The sequence below is a fragment of the Mytilus galloprovincialis genome, chromosome 7 (assembly GCF_965363235.1).
Source record: "Mytilus galloprovincialis chromosome 7, xbMytGall1.hap1.1, whole genome shotgun sequence".
Lineage (NCBI taxonomy): Eukaryota > Metazoa > Mollusca > Bivalvia > Mytilida > Mytilidae > Mytilus > Mytilus galloprovincialis.
Genome location: NC_134844.1, coordinates 7322545 through 7336897, shown reverse-complemented (window position 1 = coordinate 7336897; position 14353 = coordinate 7322545). Strand labels below are relative to the sequence as shown.

The window sequence follows — 14353 nt, the reverse complement described above, 5'->3', positions numbered from 1 at the left end:
CTATGGAAAATGCATTACGAATAATTGCGCTCTTGTAACCTATAGATTACTTCCCATTATTGTTTAGTTTTTTTAACTGGTATAAGTAAACGTATCAAAGTACTGACCTCCTTTATGGTTAAAGCTGTGTTCAGGTATGTATTATGCTCAAGTGGATTCTTGTGTGTCACTGTAATTAAAATGTTATACATATACTATACAATCATTATCGCATGATTGTCAAAGATGGGCAAACGATACCAGAGGGATAGTCAAACTCATAGATAGAAAATAAACTGGCAACGCCATGGCTAAAAAAACAGACATACAGACATTTACGGGGTTACATTATCTCTTATCAATTACCTTTTGTCAATAAACACGTGATCACGATCATTCTTATTTTTATACTTACTGAACGACGCAGTTTCGTTATAGTATTCACCACCACTTTTGTTAGTTTTGTAAGATTCCGTAAGATTCTAAAAATTAAAGTAAAGAAAAACATAATGTGTTGTGTAATCAATTCAAACGTTCAGAACACTTTCACTGATTTAAAAAGATAGTTTAGTACTGTTTTTGATATTCCCATGAAATTAAGGTTCGTCATTGTTATCGTAACTTGATTGATGCAGCAATACTTACGCAGGTCTTGGAATGAATGGAATATATAACTTACAATTGATGCGATTTGCCAAATTTTACGTTCGTATTATTAAACAGTGGTTGCTTATAAACCTGTGAATGTATGTTGGTATTATAAGGTCTGAAGAATTTCTAGTCCGTTGATTTTGGAATTTGAAAATACCCACATACTCATCGAGAACAATTTACTCATTATTGTTACTGTATATGTACATGAATCTAAATTTTTTACCTTATATTCCAGTTGAACATGTCTCTTGAATTTATCTGTGTCATTGAACAATTGGAGAAATTCATGCACAGTCAAAGATCGATTTTCCTTTAGTTTGTTTATTTCATCCTAAGAAAAGTATAAATGCAAAAGATATATTATAACATGATGTGCGTAAGTTGTAGAAGCCGTTTACATTATAATTGATGAATTCTTATACAATTCGCATATTAGGGAATACATTGATATGATTGGTCGAGATGACTTCAGGTAGTTGTTCTGGACGTTGTTTATTTTTCGAAAGACGAGCTTCAGCGAACTTTTTTTCGAAACCAATGTACACAAAATGGCGGCGATAATAACACATTAACAACATTTATTTTCGCGTTAATCGTTAAATTGAATAAAATAAACACAAAACATTTGTTTGAATAATAATAATATTTTTTGTAATTTATTTTTTTCATCAGATTGCAAATTTCAAGGAGTACATATATATGCGCCAGTCTTATCCATGACACACACATATAATATAGATGTTATATAGGTAACGAGTGTGGAAAAATATACTCTTTATCTAAAATCTTAAAGAGTTATATGGATTAAGTATAAAAATAAGATGCAGTATGATTTCCTATGAGACAACTCTTCACAAGAGACAAAAATGACACAGAAACTAAAAATTATATGTCACCATACGGTCTTCAATAATGTGCCAAGCCCACACCGCATAGTCAGCTATGAAAGGCCCGAAATGACAATGTAAAAGATTCCAAACGAGAAAACTAACGACCTAATTCATGTACAAATAATGAACGAAAACCAATAACACATAAACAAACGACAACCACTGAATTACAGGCTCCTGACTTGGGACAGGCACATACATAGAGAATATGCCGGGGTTAAACATGTTAGCGGGATACCAACCCTCCTCTAACCTTGAAAAGTTGTGTAACAGTACAATAACAAATCGAACGAACTATAAAAATCAGTTGAAAAAGGCTTAACTCATCAGATGGATACAAAAACAAATACTAGAAACAATAGTGGACGTATCCGGGTACATCCCAACAACAAAAAGACACTAAGTCACTCAAAAACATATCATTAAAGTCCTGTGGACTTTTATCTGTATGTGAGTAAATTGATCGATTTTATGCACCAATAAATTCCTTTTAAAAGGCGTTTAATCATATAATGTGAGTACACAGTGATTTCTTACAGTTGAAAAAGCCTGAGTATCATAGATGGAACATATACAACTTATGTTCACTTTATTATTCAAGTAATTCATCGATAATGCATAGTGTGATTGAATTTAACACGAAAGAACGATACACAAAAAAAAAAACGTATTTAAAGTCACAGCAAGACATACAAGACTTCCCGATGTCCTTAGTGTATTGACATCGTCGGTTGTGATAGGTAAATCGTATTCGTCTGCATTCCTTGCAGTACTGTATCTGTGAACGTCACCTACAATGCAATGTTATATTTAGACATAATACTATAGTAACAGTTCTACAAGGCAATGTTATATTTAGACACTATACTAGAGTAACAGTTCTGCAAAAGTTTTATGCATTGAATATAATATATTTGTTGGAAGTATCGAGTTTGCCAAAAACTCATTTGTAAAAAACGAGAAGGGGCAAAAGAGGCGGGAAAATATCAAATTGTTATTCAAATTTTATAAATTGAAGAATAACTGACAACGTATTTGTCTAATGAGCACGCCCTTACCGACCCCAGGAATCGATATATCATACATCTTATTTTGTATTTTGTGCTGCTGGTGTGTTGTCTCATAAAAATGCAAAATTGTAAACACTTTGTTTTAAGTCATATTGAGGTTTGAGTCTGAATCAATTCATAAATCATAGGTTACTTTGTGTGGTTTCAAATATATACATATGATTTGGATGCATTAAAGCAAGATAGTATTCAAACATTGGATCCTTTATAGAAGTTCAAAAGGTAAACGTACTAATAAATATGAGGATAATGCTTTTTTTGCGTTCGTATCGGGAATTATTGTATGAAGTGTTCCTCATACGATTCAAGCAGATATCACCAAAGCAAGGAGCAGATTTTATCCCTATTTAAATGTCGATTGTTTGTTATTTATCTAGTCAACCAATCAAAACAACCTTTTTAATGAATTATTTAAGCAATTTTCAGTTTCCGTTTTCTGAGAAATGTTTACACTTGTCAAACAAAATATTTTTTCTACGTTGGCAATTCGTTGTTGTAATTATGTCTTACAGTTTACATTGAATTCTTGATTAAATCACTTAATGTATATTATAAGACCGACAACTCAGAGGGTGTGATATCAAATAAACTTTAGATTTTCGTATTAACTATGAATATCGGATCCACGTGGCTTCTATGGTAGTATGTGTCCGAATACCCATACAGCTACTGTTTTTGAAAGACTACAATATGTTTAAGCTTTGGAAAAAAGGTTGAAAACGTTATTGATAATGACACTTGTATGCCGATTATGTTATGCAGTTTTACAGTTTAGTTATATGCATTTATACCAAATCCATTTTGAACCGTCTATTGTAAATTTCAAATAGGCATAAATGTTAATCTTTTTAAAATGTTGTCCCCTCGGTACTTAAACGTGTTGTTTGTTTTATCTTTGATGTTTGCTTGTGTGTTTTGTACGTGTGTTTTTTTGTGTTTTTTTGGTACATATGTCGTAACTCTGTACTTTAAAAGATCCCGCAATTATGTTATTGTTCTATCATAATGTCATCATGGTATTGTTCTATCATGATTTTGAAAATACTTTGAACAACAAACACGCGACTCTTCACTAGAGTTGATAAGAAACACTGTTTACTCGCGTAGTGGTATTAACCATATGTGGAATCTTAATCTCGGTCTGTTAAAACTTTTGATTTTCAACCCTGTATACCACCATTCCCAATTTGAAATTGTAATTTTGAAAATAATTTGAACGACAAAATTATTTTATATTTCTTCCTGTGTGACGTTAACATTCTTATTTCAAACATGCTCCTCTATCATGTCTATACTAGAGTTGATGTGAATCAATGCATGTGGTTGTTAAATTTGATAGATGCTTCTTGTGCTTCATTGTTAAACATTTTATTTTTTGTTCTTATTGAGATTATGACACAGTGATTAATGCTGTATCCCTATTTTGACAAATTTACCAATTATGTCTGTTTTGTTCACGCATCGTTGTAAGTATAATGGAATTTAATGCGACTGGCATACAAGTGCGAGTTTTGGCGTTTTAAGACCAGGTTCAATCCGCCATTTCCTACATTTTTGTTGAAAATGCCTGTACCAAGTTAGGAATATGACAGTTGCTTTCCATTCCTTTGATGTGTTTTATCATTTGATTTTGTCATTTGATGAGGAACTTTCCGTTTTGTATATTCATAGGAATTCAGTGTTTTTGTGATTTTACTGTTTTCTATAACACTGGGACATCTGAGTACTATTATGCTTAGTAATTATAATAAATATATGAGTCTGCATTCGTAAATATAGTAATTGTTTGCATATTAGACCACAAAGAGATGATCAACCTTATTATGTTGTTATATACAATACCTTGTTTAAAGTCCGGCCTCTCATAATGACTGCTATTACGCTGACGACGTCTTCAAACATAAATTAATTATAGAATCAGTAAAACTTATACAGTATTGCAGTGTACATGTAGAATGTAAAGAAACACATAATATCAAATGCGTTTATTTGCTTAAATACAACTTTGACCTTTTTTTATTTGTTTTTAAAAAAAAGATCGGAAATGTGGCCCTCAAACTTCTTTAACCTCATAATTATTTGTCTCTTATTTTTTTTATTATTCTAGTGTCACTAAATAAACGTTTTAGACTAAACGCGCGTCTTTCATCTGTGATGGCTGTATCCATTTCAAACCACAAACAGTATTGGACAGTGTACGTATGTTAATACAGTTTATGTCATGCTTTAGTAATTTCGGATTTCTAGAATTTGCAATTTTACATTGTTGAAATTCTTTGATCTTTATAAGCATTTTTTTTTAGATATCAACTCAAATGTAAAACAAAATACGTGTGAATAGATAAATGAATATGCATTAAATAGCCTTTACATTTAGGTAGCTAAAATAATTTACTTGACTTATAAGTCTTACAGCTCGCATAGTACTTATTCCTGCTATTTAGTTATGAACTATGACGATCGTCGGGATTATTCCATATTTTAGTTTTCTTTTAATAAGCTATTGATATTACTAGTTGTTATGAACATACATAATATTATTATTTGGTAAACAAAACGGCAAACATTGCTTGACTAATTATACTAATCTTATATCTGGTTGCTAATGAGAAATCTTCGCAAGAGGCCAAAAGACACAGAAATTAACAACTATAGGTCACCGTACGGCTTTCAACAACGAGTAACACCTATATCGCATAGTCAGCTATAAAATACCCCAAAATGACGCATGTAAAATCAATTCAAACGAGAAAAGTAACAGCCTAATGTATGCACACAAAATAACGAAAAACAAATATGTAGCACACATTCACACATCAAACACTGAATTATAGGCAACCAACTTGAGACAGGCAATACATACAGAATGTGGAGGTGTGAAACATGATAGCGAGATGGGATATCAACCCTTCCCTGACATAAAAACAGTGGTTTAACAGTACAACATAGGAACACACTGTAATCAAAGTACTGAAACACTGAACAATGAATGACCACAAGTTCTTGTGGATGGTCCCAAGCACTTGTCCCCTACAAATAATCTCAAATCTTGACCTGAAAGTGAGGTTAATGTACATATGTATTGTTTTTCTCTGACAAGTTCGTGTCTGGATGATAAATAAATGACGAGGAATTCAACCTCTCAACACTCATTGTAATAAATATTATATTGTAGAGATACAAATCAGTATACTTTGGTTTGTTGTTATATATTATATTAATATTTGTTTATTACATACAATTTTCATCCATTTGTAAATCATTAATTTCTACTACTGTGGATCTTTATTAATCGTTGGGTACCACATTTCTCGGGTTTCGTTTGAACAGGTTAACCAGAATTCAAATGTCCAACGTATTAGAAATTTCCTCAAGGCTTTTATGCAAAGATGGGTGAAACCCAAGAAATCAAATTTCCATTGAATTGTAAGTTTTCAGCAATCCACGAAAATTGATACCCACGAAAATAAAGGAATTCACAGTATTATAATAATAGTGTAGTGCAAGTGTATGTTGGACACTCTTCTGTAATTATTCGATTTTTCTAATAGATTGGATTTGAGTTGGCATTATATTTCCCCGCAAAATGTTCAACCTCCCATGCAGAGATATCGGTCCTTGAGAGAGAGTCAAGATATAAACCTCTGCATGGGAGATGCAACTGTCTTGACATCTTCCTTCGCATGCATTAACACACTTTGTCTGTACATGTGCATATATATTCAATATTTTTTACTTATATATAATTCTAACGACAAAACATATTCATAATATTAATCTATCCATTGAATTGGTTTTTTTTTATAAACAGTCACAAGGAATGTTATTTTGCACTCGATAATGTCTGCGTATTTATCATGTTTGTATATCGGTTTTAATCACGATATTTTACGGTTTGGTTTTAGGTTATGTAACTAATACAAAGTAGGGATCCTAAAATATTCAGAAAAGGCATTAGGCTGTAATGTTGCATATGATATGTTTATTTACTGTGTGAATTTCTGTAGAGCACACGGAGTTGCGTGTAGATGAATTTAAAGTTTCATTCTTAAGAGCGTCCGTATAGTATAACGGCATACCACGACATCATTGTTGACTGCTTAGTCGGCCGATTCAAACACAAACTGCTTTTAAAGTTCTTGAAGTTTATTTCTTTTTCTAGAAATACACATATTACGTATTTTTTTTCTTATTTATTTCTGAATTATTTTCAAAATGTGATATTTGAATATCTACAACATGCATTACTTACTTGTAACAAACCATCAGACCAACAAAAACCAGAATAGTACCGATCATCGGCAGAGATATAATCAATGGCTTCGTATAGGCATTTTCCTTTCTTTCAGAAGACGGTGTATCTATAAATACAAAAAAAGAACAGATTTTCAATTATTTCTGATTTTAAATAAAAGTACTTTTTTTTAAATTCTGTAATTTGATATCGGCATCGAAAGATTCCTGTAAAACTATAAATACTCAATAATGTTAACCCCAAAGAAAAGGGCAAGAAGGAGGAGGAGGAGGGAGAGGGCTTTTTTTTCATTTTTTTGTGTGTTTGTTTTTTTTTTCTGTTTGAGTCATGGTGTTGTCAGTTTATTTTTATATTCTAAGTTTGAATATTCCTCTGGTATTTTTCGCCAACTTATTTCGATTCTTTTGAGACAAAAAAAATTTTTGAACAAAAAAGAAATACCTTTAATTGTCATTTGCAGTATCTTACTGTATCCAGTGCCAAAAGAATTTTCCACGACACAGACATAATTTCCAGCATCCCTTTGATTTATGTCATGTAAAACTAACACAGAAATTTCCACTGAACTATCATTATATGTCGTTCTGAAGGTGTTTGATTGTTTTATGATATCGTCATCCTTCTTCCAATAAATCTTCGTTGGTTTTGGGTATGAATCATAGGAGCAGTCTAGTACAGTATCGCTGCCTTTTATAACCTCCTTTGTTTCATGTGGTAAAGATACCCATGGAATATCTTAAAGAAAGAATAATTTAAATTTAAATATATCAATAACGGACAATCTAGTGAAATACAATGCAAGCTAAGGAGATCTCATTATTTTTTTTTACAAATTTTTTGGTTCATTCCTTTTCATAATTATTTTAAATGAAATACATGTACAATTTCTGTTCTATGTGTATGCAAACTTTTACCTTAGATGTGTTATGCCAACCTTTTTATACTCTTAACTCGTCTGCTTACGTATATATATATATAAATATATAATCTCGTTTAAAATATGCATATACAATGACAAATGGTACTATATCTCAAAATGATATATATCGAATATTTGGTAGATTAAAGTTAAGAAGATCTAAATGTGGAATACTAATAGAAGAAAATAACACTACAAACTGCTCAGAGTCTGAATTGACAAGTTTTTGTGCTCGACCAGTAAAATCGAGCACACATTTTACTAGACTAGTCTCGACATTGTCTCGACTGTACTTAACTGTACTTAAGTGTACTCGACTAGGTCTCGACTTTACTTAATTAGTCTGATTCAGTACTTGATGATCTTTGTGAAGTCTGAAATAGTCTTGACCAAGGCTCAACCTGTCTTGACCTGTCTTGACTAGTCTCGACCTGTCTCGACTAGTCTCGACTCAGTCTCAAACAGTCTCGACCTGTCTCGACTAGTCTTGACCTTCAAGTTTAGTTTTAACTGGTGTAAATCAGCCCATCTAACTAAATTTAATATTGATCTTACATAATTCAAGCTTATTAGGTAGTTTGATTTATTGCCGTGAAATGAAAGAATTAAATTTACAATATGTCAAAATAAAAATTATTATATAAAAATTCAGATAGGCATCTTTAATTGTTTTTATAACTTTTTCAAATCAACTTGGATTTTCATCAAACTATGTAGCTATCTTAGATATATATCAAGCTTACTGAATCCCATTTCATTTAGTTTTTTGTTGTGTTGCTGTAAAATTTAAGAATTAGAGTAATCTTGGTAAAAAAAAGCTAGGATTTGCAATTTGGACAAAATAGAGATAGTACACTTTAATTTTTTTTATAACTTTTTCAAATCAACTTGGATTTTCATCAAACTATGCAGCTACCCTACTGAAAATGTACTTGGAATTCCAGTGGGATACCATTGAGATTCACTGGAATCCCAGTGGGGGGAAAAATCCAGTGGTATCTCACTGGAATGTTTTGGACTGTCAGTGGAATCCCAATGGGAAGTTTATCCCGATGGGATCTCAGTGGCATTTCCACTGGATTATTTCTATATTTTTCAATGGAAATTTGTACTTTGTCATTTAAAATTATCCCACTGGAATTTTGACATGTGTATTTTATAAATTATATATATAATTCAAGTGGGATGTTGGACTTGTAGAATTTTCATTAAAAAAATTTTATCTGATTTTGATGGTTGACCGTTATGGAATAACCGTTTCACAAATGATATCGGATATGTTCCTTACGTCGTAACTACAATCCCCTTCCATTTCATGAATGTAACCTACCGAATTAGACTATTTACCGGATTTGTAATCACATAAGCAACACGATGGGTGCCACATGTGGCGCAGGATCTGTTTACCCTTCCGGAGCACCTGAGGTCACCCCTAGTTTTTGGTGGGGTTCGTGTTGTTTATTCTTTAGTTTTCTTTGTTGTGTCATGTTTACTATTGTTTTTCTGTTTGTCTTTTACATTTTTAGCCATGGCGTTGTCAGTTTTTTTTAGCTTTATGAGTTTGACTATCCCTTTGGTATCTTTCGTCCCCCTTTTAAATGATGATGGACCTGAAAGATATACATATACATGTATGACTATTTGTTTGCACTTATAACCTGTGTGGTCATCCTTCTGACCATCGACTCTGGCTATAGTCTAAGAAGAGACACATGTATTCCCCGATGAATTGTAATTATGATATACTGGTAATTATGTTTGTATTTGATACATGCATGTAATATATAGAGTTAAAGGTTATAGAGAGTAGCACACCTACATTATGTCATTTGTTCTATGTTAAGACCATGGGGAGAATATAAGAAAGGATAATTGTTTTTCTATTTGTAGGATCAATAATACAAGGACCTTCAGCAGAATCTGAAGATGACAATTCAGCAAGTGGTGGAAAGAAGGTAATAAATCATTTCTTTGACATGTAGACTTTAGCTGTACCTGTGTACAATTTTGAAATTCTTTGATAAAAAAAAAATATCTTAAAATAATGGCACATCCCTATATTTTTATTTTTGGCCAAATTGGTAACATACTACAATAATACACCTGAATACTATTTAGTCCAATCCGGTCTAGTATAACTGTCTAGAATTGTTGTGCAGTAAAATTACTGTTTAAATTTAGTGACTACATAATCCTACGAGCATATGTTTTAATATCTGCTATAAGAAAAATTTAGATTTTACTTTAATAACATTTATTTTTATAAACGCCAGATGCATCAGATGATATTAAACAGAAATACTCTCAAGTCTAAAGATATTTGTCCAAAATAAGTCTTGTACATACACAATATCTCATTAAAGACTTTCCTGCTTTTACTTGTAGAAATGGCCTATGTGGGAGCAGCCAAGTATAGTGTTAAATTGAGCAAGATTATTCTACAGAGAATATTGAAATCATCAAAAACTCCAGAGAAGCTTGATTTAAATTTGGTAACTCCTGTCCTATCAGATTATGAGATCAGTAACTGCACGTTATATGGAAATGAACAATTTACGAAGACGACCAGAAAAGGAAAGCAATAAGATGTAAGAATGACAAAACAAATATAGTCTCACTTCAAATGTGGATTTCAAAACTAATCAAATATAAAAGAAAGTTTTTTTTTAATCTAACAAGTCAATCAAATGATTTAGATTTGTTTCACTTTCTGTGTTTGCATTATTTTCTTTTAATAGCACATCAACCATGCATAATCAATTTCTAACTAAGGGGTTAAATTGAAATTCACATTATTACAAATTGCAAATGGATAATTCACCATCAATGTTTTTAGATTATTTTGACAAAATTGAACCAAGTTTGCTTCTAAAATCGAAATTATTATTTCCTATTTCACTTTCATCAATGATTGAACAATCCCAAAATATAATTGTTTAGCTAGTGCTTCTTGAAGACAAAATTCTAATTAAATAGATTAAAGGAAGAATTGTGTCAGAGTCTGAAAATATTTAATGTAATCTGGAATACATTGGGAATTTAAATGACAAGATAAAAAACAATACAGTATATATTCACTGGTGGTAAGCGGATGGTCGTAACTTAAAGTTACGACCATCCGAAGATGGGAGACAACTCTAGTAATAATTTTTTCTTTTCCGATTTTCGTGCAGTAAAAAAAATGTTTCAGTCAAACCGCTTGTCTCATACATACTAATCGTCAGTGCGTTGATATTGAAACAAAATTTGATACATAAGAACATTCCAATTTTCGTAAAATGATCATTCAATAATTCGAGCATGATGGTCGTAACTAAAAAAACAAAAATGTTCAGGATGGTCGTAACTTAAAATTGTGATGGTCGTAACTCTTTATTAAATAGGACCGAATAAGACAAATCAAGAGTTTTAAATGTGTCTTTTGTTATATGAATATATTATATGATATTTTTGTGAAGTTGATTTCACTAAATGATAAAAACTAAAAGGGATGAAGAGAGGGATACCTGCAAAATGTGAAAGGAAAGAAAATTGGAATGAATCGAGAAAAAAACCCAATACAAAATGAAATGACCAGTCACTGTTACAAGTACTTAAAATATAATGTATAAAATCGACCAAGAGGCATCTAATTATAAGCGGTTAAGTTTAATAACAATATAAATTTCTCCAAAGTTGAGAATTCATTTTAAAACACAGCTCTGGTTATGATCATTCTTAGTTACGAATTAAGAAAAGGCGCTTTTAACAAATTTGACATCACATGAAATAACAGTATCCTGATTTATTTTCTTTATATTTTGCATGTATTGAAAAGATAAACTTTTTAAAAACTAGTATGTACTTACTATGTGGAATTCAAAAGAAAAATCTACAATTTAAAATTGATACTTTAAGTCAAGATAGCATAAGTAAGGAATCAAAATAATGGTATGGGGGTCGTTATCGAGACAAGACCATATCCGCGAATTCGCAGGTCCGTACTCGAATTAAAGAACATACATCTTATTCTTAGCCTGGATTTTGAGAAGTCGTATTGTCATTTGGTATTTAGTCAAGCTGATTATAAAGTGCAATTTCGAAGTTCAGGTATAATTATTACCCGTGGTTTTAGAAAGTTCTGAATACGCCTATTGGTACAATGCTATCCGCTATACATCTTTGTGTTTCTTATGGAAAATACCATGAACCCTGCACCACAGGTTTTTTATTCCAAATTCACAAAGGGAATGATGCATCCGATCTTAATAACCATCGAGGAATTACAATTACTGATTCATTGAGGAAGTTTTTTTAATAAGATACACATCTTTGTAAATTCTTAGATAAATATCATATCATTGGTGATAGCCAAATTGGGTTTACCACAAAAAAAACACGACCATCTGACCATATGCTCATTCTAAAAACTATTATCAATAAGTATTGTAATACAAAAGAAGGTAGAGTGTTTGCCTGCTTTGTTGATTCCCAGAAGGCTTTTGATACTGTCATTATCCTGTTATTCTTAAGCTATTGAATATAGTTAAAGAGTATGGTAAGAGATCTCTTTAGAACTAAAGTTGGAGTAAAACAAGGAGACAACTTGATTCCAAATTTGTTTAAAATTTGTATAAATGAACTTCCTGATTGTATTAAAAGTTCCCCTGATCAAGCCGTTGTTTATTCACGACCAGATTATTCTTTACTATATATATGCTGATGATATTGCCATTTTTTCAACTTCAGCAAAAGGACTTCAAATTAAACTTGATGGATTAAGATCGGTGTTTGAAAATGAATCCCATTAAAACCAAGGTGCTTGTATTTAACAAGACAGGCAGACATATCAAACATGATTTTTATTTTGATAACAGACTTATTGATTGTGCTCAACATTGTAAATATTAAGGAATAACTTTTAGTGCATTTGGATGTTTTTCCTTCGCTCAGAGAGAATTTTATAATAAGGCGTTAAAAGCCTACTATAAGCTACGCAAGGACATTCTGTCACTGAATCCAAGTTTAAAAAACAGTCTTCATGTTTTTGAGCATACAATAAAACCTAATCTCTTATATAGTACTTAAATTTGGGGATATTTCAACCCTTTCAAAAAAACAAAAACTAAATCTATGACTACAAATGTAGATCAGGCTTATCCTAAGATTCTTTCAGAAAGACTACGCATGAAATTTTGTAAACATTTACTTGGTGTACCCAAAAGAGCAACACATTTTGCCAATCTTTCTTAACTCGGTAGATTCACTCTGTATTTTGACATTGCAAAGTCTATGATCAGATACTAGCACAGGCTTGACAATTTGGGATCATCTTTCCACTACTAGGGGAGATATATATATCTAGAGTCAAAATTACTACACGAGTAAAAAAAATCCTTCACAGTATGAATCCTTAATCTTCTTTCTAAAGAATATCAAAGGTAACAAGTAACAAGGAAATCCCACTGGAATTTATTAAAATACCAGTGGAAAATGCCCCGAAATTCCACAGGGATTTAATTGAATCCCAGTTGAACTTCAAAAATATCACTGGGATTCCACAAATCCCGACAAAATTGTCCAGTGGAAACCAGTGGAATTTACTGGAATTCCCATTTGGGATTTGTACGGGATTCCATTTTTAGTAGGGTATCTTAGATATATATCAAGCTTACTGAATCCCATTTCATTTAGTTTTTTGTTGTTTTGCTGTAAAATTTAAGAATTAAAGTAATCTTGTTAAAAAAGCTAGGATTTGCAATTCGGACAAAATAGAGATAGTACACTTTAATTTTTTTTATAAATTTTTCAAATCAACTTGGATTTTCATCAAACTATGCAGCTATCTTAGATATATAATACAATATAGCAATACAACAAAAAACTAAATGAAATGGGATTTAGTAAGCTTGATATATATCTAAGATAGCTGCATAGTTTGATGAAAATCCAAGTTGATTTGAAACAGTTATAAAAAAAATTAAAGTGTACTATCTCTATTTTGTCCGAATTGCAAATCAACTGCACTCTGAACCTAAATTTCAAGCGAGCACTTTTGTGTATTACGTATACAAAACATGATATATTAGATAATTCTATTACTGATACTAGATAAACTCATCATAGATACCATGATAAAATTTTGTTTTTACGCCAGACGCACGTTTCGTCTACAAAAGACTCATCAGTGAAGCTCAAATCAAAAAAAAGTTCAAAAGGCCAAATAAAGTACGAAGTTGACGAGCATTGAGGAGCATAGTGTATATCTGCTAAATGAATGTGTCCTTTTTTCGATTTTGTAATCATTTGAATGTTTTATGGTTGTACAACCCTTCAAATAAACTCATCAAAGATACCAGATTTGACATTTTGTTTTCGCTCGAATAAAAAAAGTTAAAAAGGCCAAAATAAAGTACAAATTTGAAAAGCATTGTGGACCAAACAAAGTTTTCCCAAATACAGCTAAGGTAATATAATCCTGAGACAGAAAAGCCTTAGTATTTCAAAAATTTAAGTTTTGTTTACACTTGATTTTTATTATGACCATATCAATGTTCAACTGTGTCGGTTTTAATGCACAATTGACCTTAAAAAAAAACGATAAATG

General features: G+C 31.5%; 1 protein-coding gene across 1 annotated transcript in view; it reads right to left on the bottom strand.

Moving 5' to 3' along the window:
* The window catches only part of LOC143082228 (cell adhesion molecule DSCAML1-like), a 67462-nt gene that overhangs the window by 12002 nt on the left and 41107 nt on the right, over positions 1-14353 (bottom strand). The window contains exons 7-13 of the mRNA XM_076257812.1: positions 7290-7583; positions 6846-6954; positions 4436-4485; positions 2217-2314; positions 857-964; positions 395-461; positions 108-169 (exon numbers count right to left, since the gene is read on the bottom strand). Coding sequence (XP_076113927.1) covers positions 108-169; positions 395-461; positions 857-964; positions 2217-2314; positions 4436-4485; positions 6846-6954; positions 7290-7583 — 788 coding nt within the window. The remainder of the gene's footprint in view (positions 1-107; positions 170-394; positions 462-856; positions 965-2216; positions 2315-4435; positions 4486-6845; positions 6955-7289; positions 7584-14353) is intronic.